We start from the raw sequence: 18,249 nt of genomic DNA, 5'->3' as shown, positions 1-18,249 counted from the left end.
ATTTTTACAAGAAAAGAAATGAACTCACCATGAATGGAAAGGGTCCCATTCCTCACTGCCAGGAATTTAACTCCATATGGAAGTAATGGTGGAGAGTGGAGGCTTCCATAGAGATAGATGTGTGCTTTGTGATGGAAAGGGGCCTCAGGGGATCCCACCTGGAGCTCTCCTCCATCAGATACCAGGATGTAATGAGCATGCAGTTCTACAGGTCCTGGTCCAATAAACAGGAGTTTGCCACCTGAAGACAAGACAAAGAGAAAATACAATCATATATTCAGTCAGTCATTCTCTCACAGCCAAAAGAACTGGAAGAGGTAAGTAAACAAAGGGGTTTGCATTAAAATTAAAAAGTAAATGCTAAAATGTTATTGAATTCTGTAAAATTTCCACCTTGCTCTTTATTTCTCTCCATGGATTTATCAACCCTTTAAAGACCCAGTTAATTCAGTCCATTTTTTGATTGTACAATGGTCTGCATTTCTAGACTTGAGCAAGGCCAGTCAGCCTGGGCAGACTCTCCAACCACAGCTAAAGGAAGCTGGGTTTGGAAAAACCCAATTTTAACCAACTAAGTCACTTAAGGTTGAAAAGGGATATTTCTACTTAATTTGTATTATGTTACTTTTAAGGTTACAAACTACTTGTAACTTGGAGAGGGGAGAGGAAAACTGCTTTGGAACATAAGAACTGGCAACTTGTTTAGATCAGTGGTTGATTTAATCCTGCAAACTCTTCCAGCCGCTGTTCAAAACCAGATGCTTCCAAATACAGTGTGAGACACGTCTCCCTCTTAGCTGGCTGTGGGTTGATCTCCCCATCCCATAAAAATCTCATTTTAATCCCTAATTAGAGGTTAGCTTCACCTCAAAGTATAAGGTTTCAACTGCTTGCCAACATTTTCCTCCTACTGACTATTAGTATAACTGGATAAGATTTGCCAGTAATAGAGAACTGGTCTTTGGAATTTTTGTGAAATTTGGTCTCAACAACTTCTTGAAGCAATGAAGTCTGTGGGTTAAATGCATAGTGCATGAAAAACCATTTCCATCCAATTTTTTTTGACTCAAGCTCTTCAGTTCTGTCAAATGCCTCCCTTGTTCTTGCCCCTCATGAGCTGAAAATCCCAGTCAGTCACCTCAGATTATTCCATGATCTCTTTCCATATTTCCTCTCCTGTGAAGGATGCTGCCACTTTCTCTACAATGGATGAGGACACAGTGGACTCTCATTCATTTTGTCACACTGCACATGGGATGTGCCTTCCTAAGTCAAGCCAAGTTTCCATAAGCGAATAGAGAAATTCCCCAAGTCTGGAAGCTCCACACCTCTTACAAAGGGTCTACCCTGCTCCCTCCCTACCCTGCTTGTGTGAAGTAGCTGATAATTTTCCTAGCTTATCCCACGGCCAGTTTGCTACTGGTGGGAGCAGTTTTTGATGGTGATCTCTCTACCCATCACCCACTTGTCTCTCCTCACAAATTCTTCCCTGTGAGGGTGGGGAGGCCCTGGCACAGGGTGCCCAGAGAAGCTGTGGCTGCCCAACTCTGGAAGTGCCAAAGGCCAGGCTGGATGGGGCTTGGAGCAACCTGGGATAGTGGAAAGTGTCCCTGCCCATGGCAGGAGGTGCAACCAGATCATCAGGTGATCTGTAAGGTCCCTTCCAACCCAAAACATTCCATGATTCCATGATTACACTGCAAATTTTTAGCAAGAAGAAGAATTCTTCTTCTTGCTAAGAATTTTTTTTTCTAAATACTGAAATTAACCCAGATATCTGGGTTAATTTCAGTATTTAGAAAAAAAAAAAAAAAAGAGAGAAGTTCTAATATAAAAAACAGATTAAGAACTCTCTTGATCATTGCTTGCCATTGCTCAAATTCTGCTTATCCTGATTTCCTTTTTTATTCTCACATGGAGGGGTTTTCCTTGTTTCATTGATTTCTTGAGCTTATAACAAAGTCTTATAACTTAGTCCTCATTTCTTAGGCTTATTAAAAATAGTATTTGAATAGGGACTATTCATTAAGTATTTTCTTTCCAAATTTCATTGCTTTACACAATTTTTTACATAATTTTTTACAGAATGTGCTTAAGGAAGGAAGAGATAAATCTCACATTTTCTTGCTTATAACCACTGGGAACCACAGGTTTGCTCTCAAAAACATCAACTCTCCTATATGTAAATTGTCTCTTTCCCTAGACATACTTTTCTACCTACAAATATATTAGTGTTGAACCTTTCTACAGAGAATCTTTGTAAATTATACTGCATGGATTGTGAAGAAGCAGTAGAAATTACAGCTTGTTTCATGTAAAATGACACAAGATATCTGATTCCAGCAGCAGTTTTAAAGCTGGAATGAGACTGGACCTGTTGATTTTAAGAATGTGTATTCTGAAAGAATATTTAAGGTTTTCATTCTATTAACATTATTTGGCAATAAATGGATTGCTGGTCCATCTTCATCTTGTGATATAATTTACCATCCTGTTTCTTCCCATACTGAGAACAGATATATTTATTAAATACTTTTGCTTTATAGCAACAGTGTTAATAATTTTATCACCACAATCTATAAATGGAACTGTAAATCACTGTGATTTATTTCACTCCTAACATAAAAAAGACATCTTCCCTAAGGTCTTTATTGACTTTCTATGCTCTATTCTCAGTGAAATACAGTAATTTCTGTTTCCACTTCTCTTCATACAATTTTTAATAAGTATTTTAATTGCTGCCATGCTGTACCATTGAACCAGGAGGGCTGGAAGACAGTTGTCCTATCCTTTGATTGCAAAATCACAATGCTGCCTCAAACAAGATTTCCCAAGCTTCAGTCACATATTGCCTATTCAAAATTTTCAAGCTGCTGATTGAAGATTTTCTGCATCTTTTGTGGATTTCTGAGTGTCTGAGAAGCTTGGATGCTGCTGACTGCTCTGGGTGCAAGTAGGAGCAATAGCCCCACCTCATCCCAGGAGCAGCAGGAATTCCAGCAGGATCTGTGCATGCCTGGCCTGCAAGTTTGGCCCTTCCAGAGGGAAATCAGAGTCACTGGGATTGACAAAGGCCTTTAAGATCACAGAGTCCAACCATTAACTCAGTACTGCCAAGTCCACCACTAAACCATGTCTCCAAGCATTTTTTGAACACTTCCAGGGATGGTGAATCAGCCACCGCCCTGAGAAGTCTGTTAAACTCTTGGTCCTCCCTTTTGGTTAATAATTTCTTCGTAATATCCAATTTAAACCTCCTCTGGTGCAGCTTGAACACCAGAAGCCCTCATTTTAGGAAGAAATTCTTCCCTGTGAGAGTGGTGAGGAATTAGAACAGGTTTCCCAGAGAAGCTGTGCCTGCCCCATCCCTGGAGATGCTCAAGGCCAGCTTGGATGGGGCTTTAAGCAACCTGGTCTAGCTTAAGGTGTCCTGTCCACAGCAGGGGGGTTGGAACAAGATGGTTTTTAAGGTTCCTTACAATCAAACCATCCTATGATTGTGGAATTTGCTGTATGTGACTTTTTTACTTTCCCTTAAAAACAGCAGTCAGACACAAAATTTAACCCTGAAAAGCGGCAGATCAGCTTCACTCATGGTCATTCCACAATGCTGTTGTCCCCTGGATCTTTGCAAAGCTTCTGAAAACTTCCCAGGACAAATCTAAATGGTGCTCAGTCTTTGGGAGAAAATACAGTGAAAAAGTAAAGTTCAGCTGCTGAGGATGAAAGAAGAGCAGCACCAGAGAACAGAAAAGAAAGCATTAGGAGGGACTCGTTTAACCATTTATCAAGCCTATGTGTAAAACAAACTCTGGCTAAACTTACAAATTCTTCTGCCCAAAAATTGCATATTGTCTCTCTACACCTCTGTGGTTTTTCTTGGGTCAGAATAAATATACAGCTGCTGCTTTACAAGGTTGTCTTCTCCTTTTTTTAAAAAGAAAATAAAAGTTATGCTTCCTTCTTTTATTGCACTTGACCCCTTCCCTGAAAGCAGAAAGCAGGAATATTGCTCAGCGGAGCCTTTGGCTGTGACCCTCAAATTGTTTGTTATGGCTGCACAGGAAAGCAAAGTCCTTCACATGACCTTGAGGGTGATTTTATAAAAATCAATCAACCACTGTTATGATGGCCTCCCCACCAAGCAAAATAAATACAATTAAGCCCGTAATCACTTCTGTACAGTAATGTGCAAATTCAATGAGTCTCTTTAGGTGGAGTGAGGGAGAGAGGGGAGAAATATGTTGAGGCTATTTGATACTTTGTGAGAACATCAGAAGCACCATTCTTCTCAATTAACCCAGCAATTAGCCTCCACCTCTGCACAAACAGAAAAGAAATCTTTCTTTATCTGTCTTTACCAAAGAGGGGAAAAAGAGGAGGAAAAGAAAGAATAAAAACAAGGCAATTCCACACGTCCCACAGGAGGGGAGAAGCAGCCAGACCAAATAATTTAAAAAAATTTAAAGTAAACAAACCTAATAATAAGGTGGGAGGTTTAATCTGCTGAAAGAATAATTAATTACAGCACCACTGGTTTTGTAAAAAGAGATTTACCTCCTGAAGTCCCTGGGAAATGGTGGAGGACATGGTCAAAAATAAAGGATTTGGAAAGGGAACGTATTAACAATTCTCTCTGTCAGGTGTCCTGGACTCACTCATGCAATGCCACAGGCCAGGTATCCAAAATATTAACTACGAAAAGAGCCTGCAACATGCACATGTGAAAAGAAAAGGAAAAAATAAAGGAAGGAAAAAACCCAACAAAAACAAAACCCAAAAAAAATTAACTAGAAGATTGGGAAGACTGGTGCAGGGAGTTTCTCCTTGCCTCTGTGAAGCAGATTCACACTTGCAGACACAGCAGTTTATATCCCTCCTCAAAAACTTCATTTTAAATAAAAAAATAATTCTGAAACAGATATTCTCATAATAAATAAAAGCAATGTTACTAACTTTCATTTAGGTTGTGATACAGACTGTTTTAGAGATTTCCTGAAATTGGAGGGAAGCAAAGTCCCCATTCCAAAGGATACCTTTTGCATGGAGGCATTTTGAGGCCACACTTTGCATTCACTGTCAATATAAGATATTTTTTCCTAAAGAACAGCTCATTAGGGAGCTGGGATAAAAGTAACATATTTATATTTAGTTCAACTTCAGCAATTCACTTCCACTTCAAATTTGATTTAATTCTACTTCTTTATGTAAAGCTCAATAACAGTGTTAAAGCCAGCAAATTACAAGAAGAGTGCTGGATAATCTTAAGATAATTTTTTTTATATAAAAGTAGCAGAAGAGTATCAACAAAATGGTCTTACATATCACCACTGTGTCATAACCTTCAACTTCAAACTTCCTCTACATGGAAGAAGATTTGCAGATTGAAATCTTATCTCTTCACCTGGACTACCTCTTCCCATTGCGGTGCAGGGGAGATCTGCTCTGGTTGCTCCATGACCAGGAATAATTCATCCCCACAGCCTCCAGCTTGCTCTTACCAACTCCTCTCACTTGGTGTTTCACATGACAAAGCCACAGAATTCCCCATGAGAATTCCCCAGGCTCAGGATCAGAAATTCTCTTTCTGGCCAGCATCCCTCAGTGGCAAACAGCAGAATGCCACTGCCAGAGCTGGAATAGCTTTGCTTGATCCTGTATAACCACAAGGCTTTAAAGTGCTGGCAGCCCCCTTACTGCTCATTATTCTGCTCCAAGGATATCCCTGGTAGCACCTCCAAGCAGGAAAAAATAAACCCAAATCAACTAAAATCTTGTTGATCTTGTTGCATACAGAAATAAAAATACAAAGTTCATGATCTTTAGAAAAGACAATTAATTATTTCATGGATCTGTCACCTGCACCCTGTTGACATGCTCACAGGACATTCCAATGAACCATGAAAGTTGTTTGCAGCTTGGACCATGGATGAACAAGATGCAAAGGGGAATTTTGTTATATTGGCCCCATCCAAAAGGCTGCTCAAACTAAGAGTCCAAAATTCATCCTGCACCCCCCTCAAAATGTTCCTCCATTCATAGCACACAGGTACAGATCCCAGATAAGTTCAGAATTCAAATGCCTGTGTATTTCCACCAGGACACCACTAACACACTGAAAAGTTAAGCTTGTATTCCAGCACTTTGTTGGATGGACGCCTTAATCCATCCCTGGGAGAGGAATCAGCAGCTGCTTCAGTAGTCTCAGACAGAATTCATTTCCCCAGCCTGACAAGCCTTTGTTTTTTGGCTTGCTGTGCTCACAGCCATCTGTTCAGATGGCACGTGCTCCCTTGGAAACTGATCAGGCTCTTCCCTTAGAGCTCAGGAGACGAGTAAAAGGCAATTCCAACCAGCATCCCAGAAGGTGCTGCCATAGATGTATCTCCTTCAAAGAAATCTTTCTACTTCTTCAGCTCTTAAGGGGCCTCCGAGATACTTAACAACACCTGGATGGATTTGGAAGAGGAGAGGCGACTTGGTGGGGAAGAGGTGCAGACACTCCAGGGCGTCTTCAGGCACATCTCATATCATCTGGGATATAATTGAGGAACTTCCAAGTGAGCCTTGTGAAGGCATCAGGTAACACCACCCACGGGGATGTGATGAAAACAAAGGTCCTTGGGCTGTCATTTCAAGTCCCCAAGTGACAGACATTCATTAGGTGCACATTTGGAAGTTCTTCCCTCTGAGGATGGTCAGGCCCTTGCACAGGGTGCCCAGAGAAGCTGTGGCTGCCCCTGGATCCCTGGCAGTGTCCAAGGCCAGGCTGGATTTGGCTTGGAGCAGCCTGGGACAGTGGAAAGTGTCCCTGCCCATGGCAGGGGGTAGTCCATTCCAACCCAAACCATTCTGTGACTCTGTGATTCCCTCTTTCCTTGACAGTGATTATGGTGCTGCCCCGGTGCTGCCCAGGGTTTCTGCTCAGTCTCTGCCAAAGCTGTGTTCAGTTCCTTGGCCAGGATTAACTTCCACACATCTGCCCACTGTGAAACATCCCACAGGAGTCTTAAGAGCTGCTGAAGTTGCAGCAAATCAATTTAATTTTCAAGTGGGAGTCCTGGGAGTCCAACATGCATCCCATAAGCCCATATGGAACATGATGGCAAAAGAAACCTGCAGTCCACACCCAAACATGAACCATGGTTTGCAGCAGGGAGAGGATCTGAAAAGACCCAGACCTTAAATTGCTACAGATTCAGGGCCTTAAAACCCTTCCTCCAGGAATGCCCACATCTGTGAGTTGCACTCTACTAGATAACACTGAATCCCTGCAGAAAAATATTCTGAAAAATAAACAACTGTTGCCTTCCACAGTTTTTCACAAAACAGAGAGGATTCTAAAGCTGTGAGACTAATTATCGAAGGCTCACCGTAACAATGTAGGAAAATATCACACAGTGGCAGAGAGAAATAGAGCTGACTTTTCTTCCTTTTAAATCTCAATTAAAAAATACATTGGATGAAATTTCCCATTAGCTGGTACTATTTGTACGTCCCATGTTCTTTCTTTAATTAAAAAACATGCTTATTGCAATACTGCCAGAATCACTTTTATGGTATTTTAATTGTAATGTCTCTGCCTGATTAAAAAAAGAAAATATGAACTAGAAATTGCCTGCAAAAAAAAAAAAAAAAAAAAAAAAAAAAAAAAAGAAAAAAAGAAAAGAAAAGAAAAAAAAGATCACAATGCTTATCCCAAATGGATTGATAAAAAGGGCACATAAAACTCCATGACAGGAACAAGTTCCAAATATGCCTACTGACAAGGGATTTAAAAATTAGTTTAAGCACCAGCTGATGCCATAGAGAAGAAAACAGAGGGAAATTTTTTTTCCTTCTTTCAGTGAATTAGAACCCAATCTTTCTCAGCAGTGACTGAAGCACAGTTTATTTGACAACTACTGAAGTCGGTGTATCAGTTAATATTTGATGCTTGTTGCTAATACCATCAAAGAGGAGGAAAAGACACGCAAAATCAATATTTGTGTTTTCCTCACTCCTTGATTTACTCACAGGATCCATTCTGGCCAAAGTCTGATCAAAACGTGGGTTACAAGAAATTCAAAAATATTCACAGAATCAGAGAAAAACTGCACAGGGCACTCAGTACTCTGGTCTAGTTGACATGTTGGTATTTGGTCAAAGGTTGGACTCCATGACCTTGGAGGTCTTTTCCAACCTAAATGATTCTTTAAGTGAAAATGGATCAAAGCAATCCTCTCCCTTATGCCTGCAAGAGTGGCTACCCCAAAATTGCCTTTGCAAAGAGTAACTGCCCAGGTGGGGATCTTCAATTCCACTGGGGTGTAACTGGGAGTGCCAAAATTCATCTCCAAGGGACTCCTGAATGACCAGACAGCTTCATTTTTTTTTGTCTCCAGACCTCCCTAGACATTTATAATTTAAGACAAAGGCAACAACACATGTCTGAGGTATCAGCCCATCAAACACAATGTTCCTCCAGTGTAAGCCCCATGCAAAGGAAATTTCCATCTGTCCTGGGTTATCATAAATATTTCCATGCTTGTGATGCTGGGATTACAGAAATAACTCCAATCTGCTGAACATATAGAATTATCTACAGTCTGTCTATCTGGTATCTCTTCCCCAATCAGTCTTGTCTGAGCTGTTTCACAGCCTGACTATTAAACTTTCCACTCTCAATATCCACATGTTCATGCCCTGCTTATTGAGGAGGAGGGAGAAACTGCTGAGCTCTTGTGGCAGTGAGCAGAACCCAGCAGCCTAATCCTATTTTTCTATTGTTTTGACCTCCAGATCTTCTGCCCAGACAGTCTGGTCATTCCCAGAACCTCTATATGTCTGGGGCTGTATGTTAATGTGGCCAAAGAAGGGTCAGTTTAAGGCTGCACATGAAATTCTTGATCTAACACTCTTTAAGTAATTCCTGCAATGTTGAAATCATCAAAATGGGACAACACAGGGCCAGTATGCAAAATCCTCATGGTGTCTTAAAGAAAGGAGAATTTCAAGAAATGGGCATGTAAACATGTGTTGGGTTTGCTGGACATAACACCAGAAAATGGGCAGTGTAGCAGCAGTGTATTCAGTAGTGTTTCATCATTTTTCCATCCACAAAACCTTGTATTTTCAGCTTATGAGTGCACAGCCAGCCTGATGCTGAGTCATGAAAGCCAAAGGGAGCAGAGCTACAATTTAATCCCATTCTCCAGCTCCAGCTAAGAAAAGCTCTCCAGGTAAAACAGGAATGGGATGTTTCAATCAAAGCACATATCGACACCTACCTTAGGGGTTAGGGGTGTACTGCCATGCCCATCTGGCACCTGGGGGAAGTGCTTGATTATTTGATGTGCTCATGGGGTTGGTAGCTGTGCTCTGAGGGATCACCTGTGGTTCAGTTTGAGATGGCTGTCTATAATTCCTAAGATGAACAGGTCTTTGTTGATGTGTGTTTCTATCAATACAGGAGCATAAAAATCTCCCCTGAGCTGGACAGTTTAAAAAAAAAAGGGAAGATAAGGAAAGATAAATCTCAGCCTCATTTCAGAACAGATCTCAGCATGTCTTGATTCCAAATCTAACCAAGGCTACACAGCCAGAGAACCTGTGGTGGCAGTGGATGCAACAGGCAACTTCACAAAGCTCAGACAAAAAATTCCTGCAGGTTATAATTCTAAAATGTTTTATCCCTCTGTTTGGCATGTAACAGTGGAGAAAATAATGGCATCTAGAATATTCTAATGCTGCTTTTCTAACTGAATTGACTTTATAAACCAGGCTTCTTGGAAAACACGATAAAGAAGAGGAATGATTTGAATGTCAGATGAGCCAAAGCCATAAAGATACTACTCCAGACTTCATTAAATTCAATCAGACCTCCAGTAGCTTCATGAGGGCTGACTCATAGATCAAATGAGCCTTTGAATAGGTACAAAGCTCAGAGAGTTTCTTCTCCAATATTTTTCCCCAATTCTTCAAAAAGTCTGTGACTGAGCCCCAAAATCTTCCTCCAGATTTGCAGCCAAAAGAAATCTGGTGTTCTGACCTGTCTCATTTAAAGTATGGTATAATCACAATGAGGTTAAGAATAATATTGAATCACAGATTTAGAATTTTCACTGGGGGAAAGGATTGTACCAAAGTGTTTCACCTTTTTTTTTTAATCTTAAAATCTCAGCTGATTTTTAATTTTGCTTTTAAATGGGAGTGATGCCTGATGTAGCAATTTTTGAAAATCTCTGAGCCTGGGCTGAGCAAGTTCAATGAGTTTTGAAAATGTTCTCGTGATAGGGATAAACTTGCAAACTTTTTTCAAATTATCATTCAAATTTAAAATATAATTGTCAAATGCATGACTTTCACCATCATCCCAATGATAAACTAGTACCTTTGGTATCATTTTAGTAAAAAAGCAATTTTACCAGCAATAATCCTGGTCTTTAAACATGCAAAAACTCCTGCTTTCATTTTTTGATCTCTATTTCAGCAGAGGCTTAACTTTGTGCCAGCAATTTCACCAGCACAACTCATTCCCATAATACCAGCATGTGCACAGCAGCTTACACAACCAGGATCTAACTTTCAGGGGGGAAGATTTCTGGCATGGAATTACAAGTCCTTTAAATTCTTACTTTGACACCCACACAGAGATATGCCTGTCTCATTTTTACTCTGAGTCTAGGCACAGGTAAATAAACCCAGCAAATCCAGGGTTTCCCATCATAACTGTGCTCAGTTATTTACATTTTGCCCACCACTGGGCTCTAGGGTTTGGGATTATTTACTGCATTTGCTTGTTTTTACCTGCGATTCTATAATGTCAATAATTTTGTGAAGATGTTTGTGACACACCTGCCTCAAAGATGCCAAACAGAACAGAGTAGATTTTTGTTATCAGCAGTGCCATTATCACTGAACACTGCTCAGGACAGCAGCAATTTTGGTATACTGGGTAAAGAAAAAAGGGGAAAAAAGGCCTTTTTGCTTATTTATATTGTCATTAGGCCTCAAGCAGCATAAACAATTCCTTCTGCACGCAGAATATTTTAATTCTTGCCCTGTCCCCCATCACTGCCCCCATCTACCGAGAGCAGGCTCAGCCTGCACAATCATCTCCTCTAATGCTGGAGCTGGGGAATGAAAGGAGAGACCAGAGCCATGAAAAACCCCATCCCTGGAGGAAGAAGAGCACCGAACCCCCCTCATGCAGACCTTTGAGCTGCAGCAGGTTGAGGACACTGGTGGTGGTCCCCAGGAGCAGGGTCCGGCCGCCTTCTATCGTGACATTATCGCCATCTCGCGGCTGGTGGCCAGCAGGCCAGCTGGAGTCCTCCTCCCACCGGCCACACAACTGCAGGGCAAGCTGCAAAGAGAAACATCCAGAGAAGTTTCAAAGCTCGCCCCTTGCCATCTTTCAAGAAGCGGGTTTGCTCAGAGAGCAGCGGAGGAGATTCCAAAGCCGCATCCAGCGGTTTGTACAAGATGACTTCCAGAGGGACCCTGTAAAAGGCAAAGGAATAGATGGATGTTGGCACTGGAGAGGTGCTTGACCTTCAGGAATGCTTGTCACAATTTGGGGGTCGCCCCTTGTCTCGTTCTAATCTGGGGAATGAGGGATTTGCACCAGGACCCTCCACAGGTTTCTTGGTGTGTGTCTCTCTCTACCTCCCGAGAAGCAGAACTGCACTGTTGTTTCCTGGCAATGCCATAAAATAGCCTGAAGAGCTTGGAATTAAAACATCCTCCTGGATGGGCAGTATTTTGCTTTACAGGTTGTTTTTTGGTTTGGTTTTTTTGTTTTTTTTTTTTCTAAAGGCTCTCCTGCCACTCATCCTCATTTGGACAGACATTCCTCCTCTCAAGTACCTGTTTAGCTTTCTCTGCTTATCTGGCATTATTATTGCCTCTGCTTTGAGGGTAAGCACAGCAGTTCCAAATAAAGCCCTGAATAACTTGAAAACTGCTAACAGACTGACTCATGATGTGCCATGGTAAAGTGATTCCTGAGTTTAAAGGTTCCTCCTCATGTCTATACTTCAAACATGTCCTTTGCAGTGAAGGTTTTACAGAATCACGGAATTGTTTGGGTTGGAAAGACCTGAAAGGTCATTTCCTCCCAGTTCCCCTGCCATGGGCAGTGACACCTCCCACTAGACCAGGTTGTTTAGGGCCCTGATGGCGAATTTCTGGAAGAAGGTGTGAATTTTTTTGCCTGGACATCTGTGCACAAGTGTGGACATAGATATCCAAAACATATTATTTGGTCTCATATGTGGAACAACAAGAACATCCTCAACTCATCTGAGGCAGTGGTGGGGGGAAACCAGACATGGAAATATTTGTCATCCTCACTGGGCTGTGCAACAGAACAGCAGTGGAAAGAATAACCAAAACAGCAGTGGAAAGAATAACCTCAAGACAAAAGCAAAGCAGAGTTACTCCATTTTCAAATGGAGCCCATCAAGTGCATTAAAGCTTTTGCTCGGGAGCTGCAGTGGAGGTGAATCAATAATGGGGGTGTTATGATCGTTATTCTCTTTTACTGCGCTGTTTTCAGGTTTAGTTTCATGTGCCTGATGTTTTATAGAATATTTCCCATAGTGCTGTCCCTGAGCAACCTGGTCCAGAGGAAGGTGTCCCTGCCCATGGACCTTCAGATGAGCTTTAAGGTCTTTTTAACCAAAACCACTCTAATTATTTAAACGATTATAGACTATTTTAATTATTTTCACCAGGGAATGAGTGATGGTTCCCAGGCTAAATGATACAACTGGTTGATATCCACCCTGGCTGGATGCTGGGATTTCCTACAATCTATTCTATGATTTCTCTACAAAGGGAATTGATTCAGCTCAGAGTGAAGCCTGGGACTGCATTAACACACAAGGCAGTAAAAAATTCTTGGCAGTTAAAACTCCGGTGTCAGAGGGAGTGAACCACTTCATCATTACCAAAGTAAAATTATCGCATAGTTGCTAAGAGTAGTAGGACAAGTTAAATTTTCGTTAGTTGATATAGTTCAGAGATTTAGGACAAATTTCCAGCTGAAAGGATAGATGCCTTTACCCATTATCTTTCCAGAGAGGCTGTGAATTACTCTTCATTGGCAATGCTGTGAAACAGATTGCATAAAATATAAAACAGATCCACTGAAAACTAATTAAACTAAACAGCTAATTAAACTTGTTTTTATCTCAGAGGAGGGGACAGTTCTTAGAAAGGTGTGTACACTGCTTATCAAGACAGTTGTAGCATAAAATTACAAATTCCATAAATTCTTTTGTGGCACAAATGCTGCCAATGCTATCAGCATAACACTGGAGGAGGCAGCTGGGAAATGGTGAGATCCACAGGAATGTTTGGTTGAGAAGGTTTCCTGAGTGCCTTTAAGTCACTTTGACATCACTCTGACCCTCTGAAATCACTCAGAACCTTCCAACTAACTCTCATGGGCAAGCAAGGCTGCAAGGAGTGTGCCAGACCTTCTTGCTAGCACCACTTGCTAGCACCTAGTCAGCTGCTGATAGAAGCCCTGCAAGAGTTAAGAATAAACTCCTCTTCTGAATATTTGGACTTTTGTTTTTTCTTTTAAGAGGGCAACTATGGATTTCTAACTAGAAGACACTCCTGCTCTTCATCTAACCTTCTCTCTACCTAACATCAGCGTTTGAGCTTACTCAGTTCCTGCTGTCTCCTCTTAGAGGACTCAATATCTGTTCAGTTCTCCCAACACCATCTGGCACAAAAATCTCACTGTTCATACCTGACACTGGAATCACAGAATAGTTTGGGTTGGAAAGGACTTAAAAGATCACCTTGTTCCACCCCCCCTGTCATGGACAGGGACACCTTGCACTATCCCAGGTTGCTCCAAGCCCCATCTAACCTGGCCTTGGACACTTCCAGGAGTGAGACAACCACAGCTTCTCTTTGCAACCTGTCCCAGGGCCTCTCCACCCTCATAGAGGGAGAAAATGGGTTAATCAAGGTCATAAAATTCTCTATTTTTCCACCCAGTCCATACCTAAAAGTTTCCAGTGAGAAAATGCCTGGCTTAGGCCGCGGTCATGTGCACCTGTGTGTCTTTCAAGTGATTTCTCACTTGCAAAATCAATATTTTTAAAATATTGTAAAATCACTTTTTCTTCTTTATGAATAAAATTAAACAGATGAACATTAGCTAAATAACACAAGACCAGGAGCTGTTTATAATCACTTGTACTATCCTTGCATTACCACAGAGAGAATAAATCCAAAGAATCTGTTTTAGGAGGAGAAAAGTGGGTTTATTCAAGGAACACACTTTAAATTACCAGAGCACAGAGTGGGGTTAGAGGGAAGGCAGCTCTGTACGGATTGAGGAAAGACATCAAACAGTTTTGTTTGGTGACTTTTCTCTTGCAGTCCTGCACCCTTCCCTAAGATGAAAGAGCACCTCCTTAAGATCTTTGAGAGAAGAGGGTGTGGTCTAATACAAGTTTAGTGAAACAGACGCCTGCCCTGAACCACCAGTACATTTCCCTCAACTTTGTGAATCCCGTGTGATTGTCCTCCCTGATTTCTGGGAGAAAAGCACAGTGCAATCTCCTGCTGCAACAGAATTCTTAAAATCCTTTACAGAAGGCTGGTGGTGTTTATATCTAGCTCCACTTAAGCAGCCCATGGTAAAATAACATCAACTAATACACAAATTAATTGCACATCTCTCATTAAGCAGGGCTGGTGACAGAGTGACAACATCCCTCTATTATTTTTTTTTTTCAGACAAACAAAACTCTTTCTTTTTCAATTTTTCCCCTGCCTGGCACCCTGTATTTGACCTCTGGTGTTTAATTGAAATACTTCTCAGCCAGCCTGAAGAGCAGCAGCAGCTGCAGGTGCCAGGGCTGTGGCTGAGTGCCCACCCCACGTGGGCTTGGTGAATGAACCAGAAGGAACCTGCAGAGCCAGGGAAAGCTGTGTGTCAGCCACTGGTGCTGGGCATTTCCCTCCTGTGCTTTTCCCAGCTTCAGGAAAAATGGCAGGGAGCTGGAAAAACCAGGATGGGAGAAAGATGAGCTGGCATAAAGCAAACCCTGAGCTGTGAAGCTGGAGCTGGCTGGCAGCAGCTGCTGCAGTGGGGTGGCAGCTCCACACTCTGGCTTCAGTGTGCACCAGAGCTGGAAGGATGATTTGGAGGGAACAGAGCTTATGAGACCACGACATCTCTGCAGCCATCTGTGTCGCTGTCAGAGCTCACATCTGAACGTGGCCAATTTCAACGGGGTTTAACAGGAGAAGCGAGACAACAAAGATGCTGCAATCCTGCAGGGCTTGTGACAATCAGTAGATAAATTGGGGCATGAGTCTCTTCTGGTTGTATGCTTTATACAATGTAATGAGTTAAATAAATAATTATAACCTGAACTGAACAGGTAAAATCATCCCCCAAACTGTTGCAGGATGTGCCCTCACATCACACACCCATAGGAAACGCACTCTGGCAACATTTCACATTTTGAATCCAGCACAGCAGATGGCATTAACCCAGCAGGGAGCCAAACCTGCAAAATATGGACAGAAACCTCCTGTGGGTGGGAAATCACCACCAGAATTGGGAATCCCTAAGAAACCCCAGTTGTTCTTCCTGGGGCACCAAAGAGCAGAAGGAGCTGGGAAGGGATCTGACCTGAAAATTCAATGAATAGAGTCCTGCAAGTGCTTTCCAGCTCTGACATCCATTTGAAATGTGTCATGCACACAGGAAATTTTATTTTCTATGGAAAGTTTTACCCAGAGGTAATCTGGGCACTGGAACAGGTTCCTCAGATCAGAGCACCAAGCTGGATAGAGCTCAGAAGCATTGGGAGAAACCTCTCGGGCACATGATGGGATTTTTGGGGTGTCCAATGAAGGCCAGGGGTTGTACTCAATGACCTCTGCAGGTCCTTTCCAACTCAGAATATTCTGGGATTTTATGCACAACTCATATCCAGCCCAAACCTTGTGTACCAGGCCCATAGCTTGTTATAACACAGGTTAATTTTCCCTTCCCAATCATATCTTCAAAATAACTAATGAATTATATAAAAGTAAAATTACATTTTTGTAGCATACAATAAAATACACACAATCTCTTTGCAATTCAGCACCTTAACCCCCTTTCCTGCCTATTGCACCATCTTTTTTCATTTTCCAGGCAGATTTCTTTCCATTTTATGTTTTTTAGCTGCTGCTGTTGTCAGCCAGGCTGGGGTTGCCTTTCTGTCAGCCTTTGGGGACACATCTCAGGATCAGTTTGTCAGCTTGTGACTGCCAGGGCTCGGAAACAGCAGCAGTGACTGCAGCAACTGAACAAATAACAGTGAAAAACTTAAATTCTCACCCAGGTTGGTAAAAAATTCACAAATAGGAAGGATATAAAAATGCAAGGTTTGGGCTTTTAAAGGGTTGAGAAAGTCCTGTTTAGATACAGAATAGATCATTTGATCATACTTTGGGATAACTTTATAACTTTTTTAGTTAAGTGGGGTTTGTTTAGAGTAGACTCCCAAAAAAAGACTACAATAACAATTACAGGCACAAAGATAAGAGCTTTCATCCTCTCATCAGAAAATAAATTTTAAAACAAAACCAAGAAGCAGTGATTTACCTAAACACAGACCCTGCTTCCTACTGTGCTCACTAGTCTCCCTTGTTCCCTAGATTTTAAGGAGAAATTCTTTACTGTGAGGCCCTGGCACAGGTTATCCAGAGGAACTGTGGCTGTCCCATCCCTGGAAGTGTCCAAGGCCAGGCTAGACAGGGCTTGGAGCAATCAGAGACAGTGGAAAGTGACCCTGCCCATGGCAGGGGTTTTGAAAGAATGTTCTTTGATGTCGCATTCCATGATTCCAGGCTGTGGGTTCCACCTGGGGCATGCCAGAGGGAGAATCCTGAAAGCAGGAGGGTTTTCCCACCAGCTCCAGCCCCAGCAGGCAGTTTTATCCTTTCCCCCAGCCCCAGCTGATGGCACAGAAAGCACACTATGGTCCCTGCAATCTTTAGCAGGAGGAAGTTCTCCTGTCCCAGTGAGCGCATCCACGAATGAACAAAAGTTTGGAATGCTGCCCACACATCAGAGATTGACACCCAGGAGAGCAGCCTGGTGCTGACAGATTGCCATTTAACCAGCAAGTACAGAGAGCAAGTGTTCCTGTCCTCAGCCAGCACAGAGAGACAAGGTTAACATTCCCAGTGATGGAGTGCAGCGAGCATTTCCCCACGCCACACGCCCAGGACTCCACACCACATTTGAAAACACTTTAATTTCAGTGATGGATGCAGGGGAGCTCACTTTCCAGGCTGTGAACTCTTAACAGCTCCTCAGTTTAATACATCAGGAAAAGATTTACACCCCCTCACCCAACTCCCATCCACCTGAAGGAAAGAAAAACGTATATTTGGAGGAGACAAAAGAGAAAGGGGAGGTATTTTATTATACTGGATGTCTTTTACAAGGGAAGTATTTTCAGCCATCTGCTCTAATTATTCCTCCTGTATTGGCCACCATCTTCATGCAACAATAGAAATAATTATCTCCTCAAGGGCAGAAAAAAATATTTACAGAAACAAACAAAAGTTGATTATCTTTAGCTCCTAGGGAAAAAAAGAAACAAGCTACTTCTTAATGAAGGAGCAATTAGGAAGGTGGGTAGAACATCTATAATTAAACCAGACAAATTGGTGCAGGCTCCTCCCTCCTACACACACTTGAAAGGGATGCAAATGCAAGTTATTTGCTACAGTCAGTAGAATTAACAAGCAAAATGCTGCCCAGTGCCCAAAGAAGCTGAACCTGTCTCTTGGCATCATTCCCTGCCTCTCCTGCCTGTCACACCTCTAACCCTTTGCCAAATTAACTGGAAAATACTCACCACAACTGTAAAGCTGTGGAATTTCATTTGGCATGGGGAGGTCTTCCTCTGTATAACAGCATCCCCAAGACAATTTCAGGATTCTCATTCATCCTGTTCTTTAAAAACAGCCTCCTGCCTGCACTTCACCACTCAGTGTAAAAGAAAGTGTTTTTTCTATAGAAACCAAAACCAGAGGATTTTTGCAATCATCTTTTCATTCTCTGTAGTGTATAAAAATTTTGCTCTCTAAGAGAATGAAGGCTTATACATAGTTTTGTGGGAAAAATGGAATGGGGCCATCCCAAAGGGAGAAATAAGAATATATATATATTAGATATATATTAGAATATATGTATAAGAATATATATATAATAATAAGAAAATATCT

At 41.8% G+C, this 18,249-nt stretch overlaps 1 protein-coding gene across 1 annotated transcript in view; it reads right to left on the bottom strand.

Annotated features, from left to right (window-relative positions):
• Window positions 1–18,249, bottom strand: part of PKHD1 (PKHD1 ciliary IPT domain containing fibrocystin/polyductin) — a 238,083-nt gene that overhangs the window by 150,140 nt on the left and 69,694 nt on the right. The window contains 2 exon segments of the mRNA XM_058020892.1: window positions 29–241; window positions 11,197–11,347. Coding sequence (XP_057876875.1) covers window positions 29–241; window positions 11,197–11,347 — 364 coding nt within the window.

Source organism: Melospiza georgiana, chromosome 3, assembly GCF_028018845.1.
Source record: "Melospiza georgiana isolate bMelGeo1 chromosome 3, bMelGeo1.pri, whole genome shotgun sequence".
Classification (NCBI taxonomy): Eukaryota; Metazoa; Chordata; class Aves; order Passeriformes; family Passerellidae; genus Melospiza; species Melospiza georgiana.
The sequence above is the reverse complement of the archived record's forward strand: the minus strand, read 5'-3'. Positions and strand labels throughout refer to the sequence as shown.